The sequence below is a fragment of the Embiotoca jacksoni genome, unplaced genomic scaffold (genome assembly GCF_022577435.1).
Source record: "Embiotoca jacksoni isolate LCO1_2020_lvr unplaced genomic scaffold, fEmbJac1.0.p SCAF_20, whole genome shotgun sequence".
Classification (NCBI taxonomy): Eukaryota; Metazoa; Chordata; class Actinopteri; family Embiotocidae; genus Embiotoca; species Embiotoca jacksoni.
Genome location: NW_027185341.1, coordinates 6,733,105 through 6,749,365, shown reverse-complemented (window position 1 = coordinate 6,749,365; position 16,261 = coordinate 6,733,105). Strand labels below are relative to the sequence as shown.

The window sequence follows — 16,261 nt, the reverse complement described above, 5'->3', positions numbered from 1 at the left end:
TTGCCTTGTAATACCTCCGCAGGTTAAAGAAGTTCTTGTGAGAGGTTTGTTGATAACGGACTCTTGTACCTGTAGCACCTGCATTTTGTGTTCGCCTCTTCAGGTCGTATTCACCACCACAGCCGTGTTGTTCTGCCTGCAGCCTCCATCAGATGTCGTTTATCTCGGCGCTAATGCACAACTGTCACCCTGTGTGCCGTGGTTCTTTAGTGAGGGACCCATTTCTGATGTTTCATACTCAAAATTCGACATATTCAACAAAGGAAAAAAAGAAATCAGATTAATATGTTGACGTACAAGCAGGAAACAAATATAAGAAAAAAAAAAAAAACCCTGAATAAACGAAAGGACAAAAGGGGAAATGTTTGAGCGCTTCCATCCACTACTTTTATACAAATATTCAGTGTCTGCATCAGTTGATGGTGCTGAATCTAGTCAGCTGCCATCAAGGAATTTATTTTCTGAAAAGTCTTCTCTTTTCTGACTTCTAGAGTTCATTTCTGTGATGAAACAGACTTAAATCATCCAACCAGAGAGGGGAAACATTAAAACCATGTAGGAGACATGATGGATAATTTGAATTGTTGTTCATTAGTTCACAGAGATCTGAGGTTTTGGTCCACCGCCATTTTTCGTCTCCTCAGAGAGGCGGGAGCTGCAGTGAAACATGCTTCTTTAGTCCCTTCAAAATGTTACTGAGGTTTTTTTTTTTTTTTTTTTAATTATGGCGATCAAAAATGCTTTCTTTTTCAGCAGCTTTTCTCCAAACTTGCAACCCATCTGGAAAAGTTTTCTAAAACTTTTTTGCAGTAAATTTGCAAGGACTGGCAAAAAAAAAAATCAAGGAAGTCGAGGAAAAACATTTTTCTTTTTTAAGTACTTCCTAACAAAGAAAGAGTCACATGAGTCCACTTCGACCAAACACAAAAACATTTTTGCAACATTTTTTGTGTTATTTTCCCATATTTTTGGCCTTCTAGTTAAAATGTTTTGTGGACTAATGTAAAATATGTTGCCTTCTCCTTTAGTTCATCCCGCTGACTGATTGACATTCCTTCTTTGTAACTGTTTTTCTGCTGCTTTACAAACTCCCACCATTGATCATCCAGTACCAAACCTGATTAGTATTAAATATCAGAAATGGGTGTTTTGGCCTTTAGAGGACTCCATACAGCAGATAATATGACAGTCTAGCATCAGAGCTATCATTTCTCATGAGTCATTCACTTCCATTAGCACCCACTGAACTGTAATATGATCGGTGCCACTGTGAGGGTGTCATTGATTCATGCTGAAGGTAAATACCGGGCTCACATGTCACACCTGTCGATTGTTGGGTCAACTTTGTTATTCTTTTCTGAAACGTGAGCTGTTGTGTATTATTTTCTCTCCATGTAAACTGTTATTTATTTGTAAAGCCGGTGTCCCTCCATCGGGCATGTGTGACTCTTGACGTGCATGTTTATATTTTGAACGGCCTCCTCACTGATGCCCATAATCAAAATGTAACATCCACACTCAAAGCTTATCCTCTGTTGCCTGGCAACACACTGGGTTGCAAGTTGGGGATTTCCAGCTCCAGTTCCTGAATAATTACAAAAGGTTTCACTTTACTTCACATGAACCAAACTTTTCACATTTTCCATCCGCTTCCACCTGCTCGTTGCACTGCCGCTCACCGCCACCTGCTGTTCACTCGGCCTCACTGCGCCCGTCGCCGCTCCGCTCCTTGCTGCTGGAAAATATTCCCCAGTTTGAGTGGATGGCAACAGCTTGAAGTGTTTTCATACAGCAGGATGAAGCTGCATATGTTTGTGATTATGGCCATTGTTCATGTGATGTGGGCATGAGTAGTGTATTTATCTTGTTGGGGTGTTTATGGGATGTTTTGTGAGAACGTCTGTGTGCATGGAAAATGTATAGGAAGTCTCTCACTAACACAAACAGGAACTGAGATCATCTTTTTGTAGTTTTTTAAAAACATTTTTTTCATATATCTCCTTTGTTTTTTGTTGTTGTTTTTTTTTAAAGATACTTTTGTCGCAGCTTTATATTAAAAACACATGAATGATAGTCGTCAGTATCTCGTCGTAGTGACTTATCTGTCCTCTGTCCCGTGTCTCCGTCCAGATCCGGCGATGTCTTTCAAGGGGCTGAGTCGAGCTTTGGTCCCCGAACCCGCTGTAGACCAGCAGCCAGCCCCTTCCTCTTCCTCCTCTTCCTCCTCTTCCTCCTCCTCCTCTTCCTCCTCTCTGCCTCATCCCAAAGACTGTGACCTGGACACCGAGAGCACTGTCCTATAAGGAGGAGACGATGACTCACATTGGTCCAGTACTCCCACCACACCTCCCCTCATCATCGTCGTCATCATCATCATCATCATCATCATCATCAACACACACACACACACACACACACACACACACGCCTCATTTTAGTCTCGTCTTGTTTCTCCGCAGCCCATATCTGCAGCTCAACAGATAAAACCTCTGCTTCCCCTCAGTCCACCTTATCGAAGGACATTAATGTGACGTAAAGAGTCTTCAGGGCGCCATCGCGGAGGTCATGGCTCTGTCAACAACAACAACAACAACAGCAGCAAAACACACACATCCCCCCCCCCCAATTTATTTTAACTGGAAAAACCAACGTTTTTTTTTTTGTCGAGGTTGCCTTTATATTATATATGTTTTATAACTTGAAATGATGTCTTAACTAGCGCTGAAAGTCAACGAATAGATCAATGAGTAACATAGGCGCGAGTTTTCATTATCAGTCAGTTCATTTTTAAGCAAAAAAAAAACAAACAAAAAACACCAAAACTTCACCTGTTACAGCTTCTTAAACGTGAATATTTTGTGTTTTGTTTTGTGCCAGTAAACTGAATATATTCAGGTTTTTGGATTGGTCGGATAAGAGGCAACTTCGACACGTGACGGGCACTTTTCACTATTTAATAGACCAAAACAATAGTATGAAGAGTTGTCTGCGGCCTTGATGACGATGCAGGTGATCGTAAACGAGACACGTCGTCATACGTAACAGACTTCAGACTTCTGACTCATTTCCAGCTGTTTGTAGCAATTATGTCTTGACAGGGTCCTCCTGACCTCCACGATGGTGCCGGATGTAGTTTTCCTTTATGTTGACACACACACACACACACACACACACACACACACACACACACACACACACGTACGTCTTTATGCTGCACTCCCTGCAGAACAAGCTCCAGACAATCAGCTGCAAGGAGCAGAGGGCCCGGAGGCTGACGACTGCGTCGCAGGAATATAAAGAGCGTCAAGCAGCCAAAACATGAACTGATGAGACTCCTATCTAGAATTTGGTGTGAGGCGTTTTGTATTTTTTTTTTTTTTTTTTTAAGTGTTGAAAATGGCCTTAGAACAAGAAACGGAACAAGAAGATGTATTTCTACGGAACAGCAGCGGGGTGTAAATTACAAACCAAAACAAATACTTAAAAGTGTAGCTGCTGACTGCAGGTTTCCAGTCGTCTCAAACACTTGATTTACCCTCTTTTTTTTTTCTTTTTTTTTTCCTTTTTCTTTTGTAATGGGAACCTCGTGGTTTTCTTCTTCACTTTTGTATTTATTTACCAATCTAAAAAACACACACACACACACACACACATTCCCTGTGGCTCGGACGTAATTAAATGCAGTCTTTAAAATGTAAATCATGCCTTAGTGGTTCCTCCCAAGGACCACGAAATAAGCATTATATATATATTTACTGTACGGAGGATGTACTTGGCTCCGAGTGCTACAGTATTTCCAAGAAGCTGTCTTGGCAAAGGTTATGTTTCAGGGATGTGAGGAAGGCGCTTTGACCCTCTGCGGTAGAAGACATTGTGTCTGGTATTTAAACGCATTTTGAGTTTTTTTTTTTTTTAAAAAGCAGAAGTAGCAGCCTGAACACAGTATTTTTTTGTTCCTTAGCTTCTTTTTTGTTGTTATTGTTGTTCTTGTTTTGCCGGGACGTTACACGGCGGGCTGCGTGTGAGTGAATGTAGCGATTTAAGGTTCACCAGCCTCGTCGTCCTGAACAGAAAGACGCAGAACCAGCTGATGTTGCACTTGAGCACAGGCCAGACTAGTTTAAGGGTTTTTGTTTTGTCTTTCCCACTGAGCTGAGAACACACAGTGCTGTGACATCTCAGTAGTGATGTGGTGTTGGACTCTGCCAGGTCAAAAGATACAAAAAAATGGCTTTGTTGTCTTTTTCTGTGTATGCTTTGCTTTTTTTTTTAAACTTTTTTTTTTTATTCGGGCCTCAGATATAATGCAGTTTGGTTCCCAGAGAACCGACCCGACATGGTACCAATGGAGAAAGTCTCGGGTGGCGCGGTTGTTTGTTTTTTCCAGAGACAGTCGAAGCGCTATGATCCCCTCTTTTCTCTCCTCGCTCCTGTACCTTGCTGCCTTATCCTCCCGCGCATCTACAGAACAAACAAATGCCATTAAACTAGAAATGATAATGCTGCATTTTTAAGCTCCATAGTTTTGTATGTATGCTGTCTGGTGAGCTTAAGTATGGGATAAGACATGTAATATGAATGCTTGGTTATACCCCCTTTCCAAAGAAAATAAAGTATATGAAGAAACTATTTAAATCTACTCGTGTTTCTCATTTTTAAAGCCCCCGAAAACGTCAAATAAACGAGCCATTTCTGTATAATTCATCACTGAATAGGCAAAAAAAACGTTTAGTGAGAAACTTTTCTCCCATTTGATTGACGGGAACCCTGGCAGCAGTGTTAACAGTTTAACAAGGGCTGATTGGTGCGTACTGTACAGTCGATGTGGATGACATCATCTTTTTCCACTTATGCCAGTGAAGTGAATAAAGGCAGTTATTCACTTGTTATGTGAAACCACAGAAAAACTCCCCAGTTTGGTGTTTACCCTGTCGTAGCTGGAAACGTAACAACCTGTCAAACTATATTAAAACGGTCTAAATTGAATTTAGATGGGGAAAAACAAAAGTCTTGGAGCAGTTCAGCTTCAGTAGCTTTCACGTCTAAATATTCAGGTACAGTACAGTGTGTTGAAGAAAACCAGCTCCCACTAATAAAAACATCACTCCGCGAAGTACCTTTAAACACTGATGTCCTCTGGTTAAATTATACAAACATCATGAAAGGCAAACCGTTTCCTTTATCCTGAGTTTTGTTGCCAAATGTTCTTGAAATGAATAAAATATTTGACGGTATTTTTTTCATATCGTTTAGAATCTTGCTACCAAAATACCCTGAAAACGTTGTGACTGTATTTAAGGGCCGTATTGCTCATCTCTAAATATTACTTCTTTTTTTTTCATCTGGAGGCACAGAGCAGTCGGGCAGTGTTACTTTCAAGCATGACATTTTTATAGATCAAAAACATGTCCTTCATTTGAAAGCAAACAACAACAACAAAAAAAAAAGGTAAAATGATCACAAAACAGGAACAACTTTCCATGAAAACATAAAACGGTTTAAAAAAAAAAAGAAAAAAGGGGAACCGATAAATAAACCTAACTAGACCAACAGAGGGGTATTTAATTTCCAACCTAAATATCCAGGGAGGGTAAATGCTACCAGCTGCACATCTTAATACATTAACTGCACCAACATGCATTTTGACTGGGACAAAGAAACACTGTTACTACACTTGTAGCAGCTAGGTCTGCATTTTTACGAGATCACGGCCACCTCGTAAGCCTGACTAAAGCTGTGCGTAAAGAATAAGAGAAAAAAGGAATTTCCTGACGACGCGCTTGAATAAGAAAACAAACCAGGACTCGGGAGGACACACAAGCATACAACACAAATGAAAAAGGATGAACAGTGCATAGCAAAAAAAACAGTCCATTTACAATCTCGTACAATAGTTCATCGACATAAATACAACACAGCTGCAGGTACACTGTGCTGTAGATGAGTCATGTCGTCACCGTGACAACCAGAGAAGCAGGAAATAACCATTTACAGTAGGATGTTTTTCGACCAGCACCCGTTTTTTTGACGTTTATTCCTTTCGGCTGTCGTGTCTGCCAGAAGCACACAAGCTCAGTCTTTTCACATCGAAGCTGGCTTTGATCTTTTCTGTACTGCCCCCCCCCCCCAAAAAAAAACACCAAATAAAACAAAAGACATACATTTTTTTTGAAAAAGATTCACTTTCACCCACACGCTCTGAAACGGATGATTCATGAGCCACGTCTCTCAATGTGCTGATGTTGTCAGTGTTGCTGCGATGTAAAAGGAGCAATATTGGTCCGAGTGCTCTGAACGATGTTCAGCAAACAAACTTGCACGTGGATTTGGATTTAATTAAGTCCTCAGAGGCAGAAGAATCAAAGTGCTGATGGTGAATGGCTGAAATGGCGGCGACCTGCTGCTCAGAGGCTTCAGTGGCCTGATTGGACTGATTTCAACATGTTTGTGAGGTTTTGAGAAACAAAAGCAAAACTGTGAAAATGGCTTCAATAAACATCATCATGGGTGAAGCTGAAGCCAAAATTCAGTGTGACCACCCACAGATTCACCAGCAGCTCAGTGGCTAATGTGTCACCGTTGTATGGAGGCTAATTATGACCAAGATTTTGGGAGGTCAAAATGATTTAAACTACATGATCTTTAAAATTCAGATCACCTAATGTTGAAATATTGTATTATTACCTTTTGATTTGGTTTAAATTCCCATCATTGCAATTTAATTTTTTTGAGTTGACAAATTCAGATAACATTAATAACCAAAAAGGATAAAGGCCATTTCATTCAGGCTTTTTTTTTTTTTTTTTTTTTTTTTCCTTAAGTCATGTTTAAATTAGAAATGATCTATTTAAAATTTTAGTGAATGAATTTTGCCAATCAAGTCAAATTTGAGCTACTGCACTGTTTTGGCCCCACGAACGGAAAACGATTAGTTGAATATAAGCAACTTGAAAACTTAAAAATTTTCAAAGATGTTAACTTCGAGCCATTTGAACTGGTATAAATACACAATATTTTCAATGCTATAAATTTGAATTTGATCATTATCTTAAAAACTAAAATCTTTGCGGCCTTGCTCGGTCTCCATAGAAATTATCAGCTGATCTTCATCGGCAAATTAGAACCAGAGCAGGATGTGGATGCCTTTGACTTCAGCTCCCCGTATGAAGGGAGGAAGGGAGCACATGTCTTTAAGTTCACAGTAAATTCAGCCCGTTCTCATTCCCAAGAGCGTCAAATACTGACGTTTTGTCGAAGCTGTTTGCGTCAGGGAAATACGTCCGAGGTGCTCTCTGGCGTCGGCACCGTCACTACCCGGGTCAAAGGAAAAGCTTCGGGGACGGAGTTAAAAGAGTGACAAACTCTGCATACGGAGGCGGTTGGACGGAACAAAGACACGTCGTGATAAAGAAAATGTGAACATAGATTTCTTTTAAGTAGCAGTACGTTAGTTATGTAACGCAACGTACTTAACTCATGTCATGTTTCTTTACATAAAATGAATTCATTTTAGCCCAAACCTTAACCGAGGCTTCTACTAAACCAAACCACGTTGTTTTTGGTGCCTTAACCTCAGTGGCATCGTGCCGTGAAAAAAAAAAAACATCAGTATTTAATTCCCTGCGATGAGAACAGGTTGATCAATTAGATGAAAATGAAGTCCAGATCAGCAATGGGGACACATGATGTTTGAAAAAAAAACAACAACTCCACGATCTACTTTTTTGTTTTTTTTGTTTAAAACAAATCCTCCTGTACGGGAGGCAGCGAGTGCGCCATCAAACACCCCGTACACGCTAGCTGAACTACACTTAACTGTCGCCAGTCTAAATCTACACTTAATCTTTACAATTTTCAAATATGATCTGATAGAAAATATAAACTTTATATAGTCATATAATAAACGTAGCAGGTAATCTGTAAATACCCAAATAGACCAGTTGTTGTCATTGCTTAAATCTCCCTTAAATGCAGCTTCAACATGAATCAAATGTACGTGGATGGCCTCTTGAGTGTTTCTTTTATGATCTCCCCACTAATGTGATTTAGAAGGAGGAGTAAATAACGTCAACAGCGGCGGGAGTATTCAGTGTGCGGCGAGTTCTTGTTGACCTGTGGACACCTGAATGTTCCTGCTCTGCCCAGCACCTGAAATAACAGCCCTCGATAATTGTGGTGATTATCTACACGTAGATACAGCCTATTTCCATTTTGTTTGCTATAGATGACGACATGGTCTCTGTTCCCGGTTGGCTTGAGTGTCTCTGTGTGTGTGATCTTGGCACTTCGGTTGTGGAGAGCAGAGTGAAAACGGAGTCGGTTCGGTCCGACACCTGCCAGGCTTTTCTTTTTTTCTACCAGGCATGAGGGGAAGACAGTCGGGGGCTTCGAGGGTTTTCTGGAGTCTGGGTCTCGCTGAGAGCTCTCTGGAAGATAAAAAAAAAAGAAAAAAAGAAAAGAAAGAACCCAGAGTGTCATCTGATTTATACTCAATTTATCACATTATCTTTAGATTTAGAGCACATTTATTTATCCCATAGACAGCAGCACTTTGCAGCCTAATGACTTCGTAGCTGCAGGCAGTTGTCTGTGCGAGAGCCCCAGCTCAGTACTTCGGCGGGGTAATTAGCTCACCTCAAACTTGGACATGAACTGTGAAAAGATGCCGAAGAAGCTCTCCGTGCAGGTGGACTTGCTGTCCTCTCCGAAGAAGGAGGCCACCTTGGAGAACTCTTCCATCGCTCGGGTCTGCAGAGACTCCAGGGACTGGATCGCAGGGTGGCTGTTCTCCAGAAAACTCTGTGGGCGCGAAAGAGGTCAAACGTCAAGAGTCGGTTCGTTCGTCATGAGGAACTGAGCGCGGGCAAACGGGAAAATACATAATGCCCTCTGAGGCGCCGGAGAAGCTGCTGATGTCACCATGATGTCGTCGCGGTTATCTCGGCCTAGGCTTGAAGGCTGTGTCTGTTTTAGAAGAAGAGGGAGCAAAGTGTGAAAGATCTGCGCATTTTCAGAGCATTATGGGAAATGTAGTGTCCATCAATTTTTGGAGCTTGTCCCATATTTGGGACTAAAAGTCAAAATTGATCAACCTCTGTTTGTTCCAATACTTTTTAAAATCTGTCTCTATTGAGTCACTAAACTTTTGGAAATGTATTACATTTCTGAGGAGCGCACTAACGAGCTATGATGTAAAAAAAAAAGAAAAAAAAAAAAGCGCGTATTGCTTTACAAGTCCGAGATCAGATATGCACGGTAACAACTCGAGTAATATATATTAAAAAAAAAAAGGCGTTTCTTTGCTTAAGAGTTCTGTAGGCTTGTTTCAGAGGCGTTTCCAACTTGATAACATACAAGTTTTTAATCCTTTTCCTTATGTTCCTTATGAAAATGTTCAAAACATACCAAAGCAAGCAATAGTTTGACATTTTGGGAAATACTCATATTTGCTTTCTTACCAAGAACTCAATAAGAAGATTTTTTTTTTTGTTCTGCTCTCATAACTTTCTGTTGAGTCTGAAGCTGAAGCTACGAGACAGCTTAGCGGTTAGCTGGACATGTTTGTTTCATCCGTACAAAAACCATAAAGTAAAAGCTACACATTACTACAGGTGTTTATGATGTGTTATGTGCTGCACTATTGTTGTTTTTATACAATTTGTTTTGTTGCACAAAATAAACAAACAATTTAAGCTGTGTTCAGACAAAGCGAGGCCCAACGGTGTCCCGCTTTTTTCAGTCTTAATACTGAGGTCAGCTAACCGGTTGCTGGTTGTATTTAATTACACAAATTGTCAGCAATTGGTTGCTTCCATGAAAAAAAAGTTGCAGCTTACAAAACCCCCACTTTTTTTTTGTTTTTTTTTGTTTTTTTTTTACAGTTAGCGTATGTAAAGCTGTCAGCGTACGCTCATGACGGAAGCGAAGTGGTCCTCCGAGGTGGGTGGGATCTTCTGACAGGCCGCCCTGATGTCCTTGATAGTGTTGTGAAGGTCATTCAGCTCTGTCGTGATGACCCTCTGGTGCACTGAACAAGTTACACGGAAATACGAGCGGTTAATTACCAAAACAGTAGCAGTTATTGAACATACACATGATCGATTGATTTAAAAGCAGCTTCACGGAAATGTGCAAATCGGACTTAACAACCGGCAGTTTTAAGTGTCAGATTAAAATATTTCAAACCACTGCCTTGTGCCTTTTGAACAAACATGTCATAAATCTACATGAGGTTTTGACCTGCAGTGACAGCAGCACATTGTGTGTACTCTGTACAAACATTTAGCTTCTCACAGGATCCAACCACTTCAGCCACTAAATGTTTCTCTCAAAGGAAAGCAGAGTTTAGGAGCCCTGCTGCGGTGACGCCGTCACACCTTTAGCTGCCAGGGGCACTGTTGTCAGGTCTCTGGAAAAGTTTTGCAGCTCAGGGAAGTGTTGGCACAGAGACTTGGCCAGGATGTGGAGAAAGGTGGATTTCCCGTCGACTGTTTTGGTCGTGCTCAGCTGCAAGAGAAGGAGGAAACCAATGAAAGGCCTGGAGACCAAACTCGAGATCAACACAACATGGTTGAAGCTCAAGTGTTCATGTTGTACCTCGGTTAGGAAGTTGATCTTAAAACTGGTGGTCCTGTGGCTCTTAGGCTGCCCGTTGTTCAGGTAATTTCCCATCGCGAGAACAAACTGTTGGCAAAAAAAAAAAAAAGAAAAAAAAAGTGCTTAATATTGCCAGTTAACACCTTCACTGATGGCTTCACAGTTGTTTCGCCTGCAGTTCATTTTTACCTCCAAGATTTTGGCCAGTTTCTTGCTGCTCCTCAGCTCCACTGAAGCCTTGTAGATGTAATCGAACGCCACCTTCATCTCCTCCGTCCTCTCCTGCAGAGTCGTCTTGAAGTGGAGGCTCCGCAGACGAGTCTTGTACTCGGGCACCATCAGCATCTGGAACATTCAAAATGAATGCAAATCCTTCCATTCCCTCTTACTTTTTTAAACTCTGATGTTTTTTTGTTTTTTTTCTTTTCCTGTGACTACCTGGAAGATGAACTGGTCTGGCTCGCTCAGTTTGGCCGGATCCTGATCGAACTGCTCGTACTGTTTGACCTCGTCGTCGTCGGGGGCGTAGAGCAGCAGCTGCTTGATGTGGGCCGGCTCCAGCCTGTCCGTGGTCATGTTCATCAAGACCTGACGGAGCTCGGCGGGAGACAGCTTCAGATGGGCGATGAGGATGGCTGCAGGGAGGAGGAGGAGGAGGAGGAGGAGGAGGAGGAGGAGGAGGAGGAAGAGGTGGGGAGAAGGAGCAAGATGAGGAGGATTCAGGTCTGGTTTCACATTACAAAGAATATCACTGCTGACAAACTGGTCATCTGCCTGCGTCGGCTCTTTCTCCCTCTCTTTTCTTCATATTTCTTACCATGTTTCTGTAATGTCTGGTTATGAAATCCACAATTGTAAAAAAAAAAATGTAATATTGGTGTCATAACTGCAGGATGAATACACGAGTTTGCTGTTTTATGTGATTTGTCGGCCATATGATCAGCTGCTCTGCAGGCAGATTTGTAATTGTATAAGGAGAATTTCAATTTCCTGTTTTTTAACCGATTCACTCTTTCCCTGTGTGTCTCTTAGAGTAATGATTCAAGCAGCCATGTTGTAAACAATGTGTTGTTTAAAATGAGCATTTCAGTACATCAGTACATTTAAACAAAACTGTTTCATTAACATAAAGAGCACTTGTGCTTGAAATCTCACATACCAGACAAAATGAAAACAACACCACCATGCAGCACATATGTAAGTGGTATTAAACAGACAGCGGTTATTTCCTCAAAGATTTTACAAACTGTCTAACAGTCATAATGATTCCACCATTGATGGTCTTTATCACTGTTAAATTAACATATTAGTCCCTATATTTTAACAGTATACCACTTACTGTTTTATTTCTGTTAGGTTTGTTTATTAAGTCTCTGATCCCGTCCCTGTTCTTCAAATGTACTAAACCAGGTTGACTTGCTGTTATCAGGCTAAAAATAAACCTGTTCAACCTCATTCAGCTCTTCTGGTTCTTTTTCAATATCAGTTCATGACTTCAAAGCTGCAGTCACCTGGTGGTGATAATTTGCATTCTTTAAGCATAACTGTCTAAATGGCATCAAATCTTTGAGAGAAAATCTTTGTGATTATTTTCATTTCTTCTATTTGTCTTGGTGTTATGAGGTTTTTATCAACAATGTGGATCTAATATCTTGTCTAATTTGTGTGGCTATAAATAAGATCTTTCAGAACTTCAGGGGATCTATGTTGTATACATTCATATAATCATATATCCTCAATGATGCAATGGACGTTTGGTTTTGGTTATGTTTTTTGAGACGTGTCTCCTTACTTACTAGGAGATAGAAACTTGTAGATTGTGGCACCAAATTCACGAGAGACACATTTTCTAAATGTATATTTGGCCCTCAGTGTTTAACCCTTTGAATTTAAGAATAGCACTTTGGGCTTAATTTTACTGATCTAAACATTCGGCCTGGAATTTAATCTCTGTTGTGAAAAATAAACCCGATCCAGTACAAAATACTGTAACTGGTATTGTTTACTGTCATCTCGCAGCCTTGATCCTCGATGTGTCACGTCTTGGTGGTACTCACAGGCGTTGTAGGCTTTCTTATGAGACAGGATCTCCACCACGTCTTTCTTTTTAAAGTTCTCTGGCAGGAAGGCTGGCTCTGGAGGAGAGACTGGTAATTTTTAACAACAGTGTAAGGATGTGTCCTCCAGGCACCGGGGGTCAACACACAAACTCAGCCTGCATGCGACAGGTTGACGGGTTAATAACACAGCTCTGCCATCAGAGGCCAAACTGCCCCCTCTACTGCCACTTATCTCCAATAAATAACAGGAAGATGTGCTTTTTCTCTGGCAGATCAGTGTTATTACTGAACTATGTGAAGACAGAAAAGAAGAGGGACATATGGTGCCTTATGGAGAATGAAGTGCAGGTGAGTGGAGCAGCTTCGAAGCAGGACATGGATAACATCATAACTGCGAAGGTACAAACAAAACAGGTGATGTCAATAGACGGACACGTGTATTCAAATCATTGTAAACATATCATTTTAGACTTATAATTCCACCTAAAACAGATAAATATGATGTTGAGCATGATATACATAAAGATATGATATGCTATTGATAATGACATACAAAAAATGGGCAACCAGAGTTACATAATTACTCACTGGATCTGCGTTGAGTCCCAAAGTGCAAGTCAAGGTCTAAGTACTTCACCATGTCGGTCAGCTTGTCGTAGTCTGAGTCCTCTCCGAGCTAAACGCACACAAGGACACACTCTGTACTCTCCGAAGGCACAGGCAAGCTTTTGTGACGTAGAAATGGCTTTTCTAAAAATCATTTATATACAGACTGATAGGGTTTGAAGTGGGGATCAGAAAGTCTGACATGTCGACAGCTGAACAGATCAAATCTGGCACGGATTGTATTTACAAAAGCCAGATTGTTCCTTCGACGCTGCCGTGACTCATCGGATCACACATAAGGAGGTCTTTCCAAATATGGGAGGAGAGACGTAGGAGGAGTGAGAAAAGTCACAGCCGAAGTGAGAACATTCACAGGGTTGTATATTCATATAAAGCGCTGAACCACAAGGTGAAGAAAGAGAGGAGAGAGATCACCGCTCACCTGACCCCAGATCGTTCCCTCAGAGTTCTCCACCTGCTCCCAGCGCAGCCTCTTTACGCTCATGTGGTTGGCGTCGGAGGCCTGCGGGCCCGACTTGGGCAGCGGAGGCGGGTCACAGGGTGGTGGTAAGGGTGGAGGAGGAGGGGGTGGAGCCTTGGAGATGCAAAAACACGTAATTTACACTTAAGACACAGTGTTCTTGTACAGTACAAATACAACAGTTCACAGCTCACTCAGCGAGTCTGGTGTTTGGATCTCAGGGGGAAGAACTCATGAGCTGCTCGTAGGCACTCCATCAGTTGCAGCTAACAAAATAATTAAGAACATTTATGTCTAATGTGAGATCCCAACAGAAGTGAATCCTGATGTTGAGGCAGATGTTGATTGAAATTGACCTTCTTTTTCTGGCACAATTTCTTTAACTGTGTTTTTATTTGCTCTTGGAATGAGTCACAGACTGGGTGAGCTGAATGGTTTCTGTTCGTCCACCATCAAGGTTTCCCGTTTGCATGCCAAGCACCAGAACTGTAAGGTGCTAGTTTGTATGATACAGTTCTTGTTATTTTTATGTGACACCTCTGTTGCTAGGTGGTCTTTGCTCTGCTACTGCTGAAGGGATATTTTCTGTTCTGGCTGATACTTACGTTTGTGTCACGCAAACAAACAAAAGATTTAAAAAAAAACCTAGTGTGAATGCAGGTGTTACCTGTTGTGACTGGTGTTCCTGCCGTGTGCTTTCGTAGGTCTTAGTGTGACCGGGGAGGGTGCAGTGAGAGGCGGCGGACTGGGAGAGCAGCGGGGAGCCCGCGGGGCCCTGGCTCGGACACTGGGACGGGCCGTGGTCCTCGAGGGACAGCGGCAGCGGGCCCTGGTAGCTGTGTTGGTGGTGGAGCTGGTGGTGCCTGTGCAGGACGAGCTGACTCGGCCTCAGCAGCTGAGGGGAGGGCTGGGGGGAGGGCTGGCAGATGGGCTGGGGCTGGCTGAGCTGTCGGGGCAGGTAGCAGGGGCGAGACGGCTGGGCGGCGCGCAGGGTGGTGGAGCCCAGGCTGCTGGTGTGGACGTGCGACAGGCGGCTGGAGGTGGTCTGGAAGCGCTGGTAAGTTTTCTCCGCCTCCTCTCGGGTGGGGAGCACCTTGTGCATAGGAGAGCGACTGGACAGGAGGGTCCTCGGAGGAGGCGGAGGAGGGGGGATGATGGGGTGGTGGGGATGGAAGGGCATCCGGCTGCGAGGGACGTGCTCCGGAGAGAAGCGGACGGGTGGGAGGGGGTCGGTGAACTGGACCGGCGGGGGGATCAAAGCCTGGAAGGGCGGGGGAGGCGGTGGGCTCTGGGTGGGAGGTGGTGGGATTGGTTCTGATGCAGAGGAGTAGGAGGGAGAGGAGGCCTCGTCGCTGCTGCTGTGATCCTCGCTGCTGCCGCTGCTGAGCCGCCGAGTAATGAAGCCAAAGTCCTGGTCCTCGTGGAAACTCATCTGGAGGGAGGAGAGGGGCACCATCAGACCTGATGACCTCAGTGTTCACCTCCACACACTCTAATAATACACCGCTATCAGTGCTATACTCATCGAGCTGATTCTCAGGTATTGGTCATTTTTAGGTGCTTACTTTTTGCTGCTTGCATTATTGGATATCTAGAAACAGAAACTTACTCTGCTGCCTGCTTATGTTTACAATGAAAACGCTATATTTAGTACAACATAAATACAACAAAATAATTGCATTAAATTGTCTACAGTGCTCCAGCCCATTTATTTATTAAACACAAGAAATGTAATGTAATAATGTGTTTACTGTAAACTACAAAAAACAAACAAACAAAAAAAACGCAGCTACAAAGTTTCATGCTTCAACATCAGCCAGCACTTTAATATATTCTTAGATTTCTATCCAGAAACAGGCAGATGTTTTTAGACTCTACTGTATAACTGAGTATCATGTTTTACTTACAGCCACACCTCTTCTTCTGAAACCATGACAACCACCGTGATATATCTGTTCATGTGACACAAGTGTTCATTGTAGCGTACATTAGAGCCGCTCTAATGTAAACATGCAACACTACAACGTAATTAATTCTGCAGATGTGAATTCTGCAGATGTGAATTTGCTTATGATTTATTAATATTTACAGCATTAATTATTTATTAGTAAGCAAATGCACAACCCACAGGTCGTCTCTTAATGATGCTATATATACATATAACACTTCAGCTGGTGCTACTGTTACTATCATGTTAGTATAATTACTATGAACAAACAAGACCCCTGCAGTCTCTGCTGGCTTCTACAGTGCATCTTTTATTTTACACTATGACATATTTCAACATTTTAAGTTTGTGGCAGTGAGTCATGATTGTTCATAGAAATTACACTAGGATATTACAACTAATTTAAAAATGACTTATTTGTATTTAAATATGATATGATTCTAGCAGCTTTAGATTTAATATAATCAATATCTACATTATTCTTTCCCCTTGATACCAGACACATAAACTGTGTGCACAGATTGCAGTTATTCCTCCCACTGAACCAGAATCGGCAAGAGTTTGATGCAT

General features: G+C 42.1%; 2 protein-coding genes across 11 annotated transcripts in view; one reads left to right on the top strand and one right to left on the bottom strand.

The window, feature by feature from the left end:
- The window catches only part of arhgap17a (Rho GTPase activating protein 17a), a 32,064-nt gene extending 27,435 nt beyond the window's left edge, over positions 1 to 4,629 (top strand). For 3 of the 4 annotated variants that reach the window (XM_069156000.1, XM_069156002.1, XM_069155999.1), the window contains one exon: positions 2,131 to 4,629. In XM_069156000.1, the coding sequence (XP_069012101.1) occupies positions 2,131 to 2,303 (173 nt within the window). In that variant the 3' untranslated portion in view covers positions 2,304 to 4,629. Of the gene's footprint in view, positions 1 to 22; positions 45 to 2,130 lie in introns of all 4 variants that reach the window. The other variant, XM_069156001.1, reaches the window with a different exon arrangement.
- Positions 3,151 to 16,261, bottom strand: part of grid2ipb (glutamate receptor, ionotropic, delta 2 (Grid2) interacting protein, b) — a 39,064-nt gene continuing 25,953 nt past the window's right edge. For 2 of the 7 annotated variants that reach the window (XM_069155993.1, XM_069155994.1), the window contains 12 exons: positions 15,651 to 15,695; positions 14,411 to 15,175; positions 13,705 to 13,857; positions 13,245 to 13,332; positions 12,654 to 12,743; positions 11,035 to 11,231; positions 10,786 to 10,941; positions 10,597 to 10,683; positions 10,377 to 10,506; positions 9,909 to 10,027; positions 8,635 to 8,799; positions 3,151 to 8,426 (listed from right to left, as the gene is read on the bottom strand). In XM_069155993.1, coding sequence (XP_069012094.1) covers positions 8,355 to 8,426; positions 8,635 to 8,799; positions 9,909 to 10,027; positions 10,377 to 10,506; positions 10,597 to 10,683; positions 10,786 to 10,941; positions 11,035 to 11,231; positions 12,654 to 12,743; positions 13,245 to 13,332; positions 13,705 to 13,857; positions 14,411 to 15,175; positions 15,651 to 15,695 — 2,067 coding nt within the window. In that variant the 3' untranslated portion in view covers positions 3,151 to 8,354. The remainder of the gene's footprint in view (positions 8,427 to 8,634; positions 8,800 to 9,908; positions 10,028 to 10,376; positions 10,507 to 10,596; positions 10,684 to 10,785; positions 10,942 to 11,034; positions 11,232 to 12,653; positions 12,744 to 13,244; positions 13,333 to 13,704; positions 13,858 to 14,410; positions 15,176 to 15,650; positions 15,696 to 16,261) is intronic. The other 5 variants (XM_069155996.1, XM_069155997.1, XM_069155992.1 and 2 more) reach the window with 3 other exon arrangements.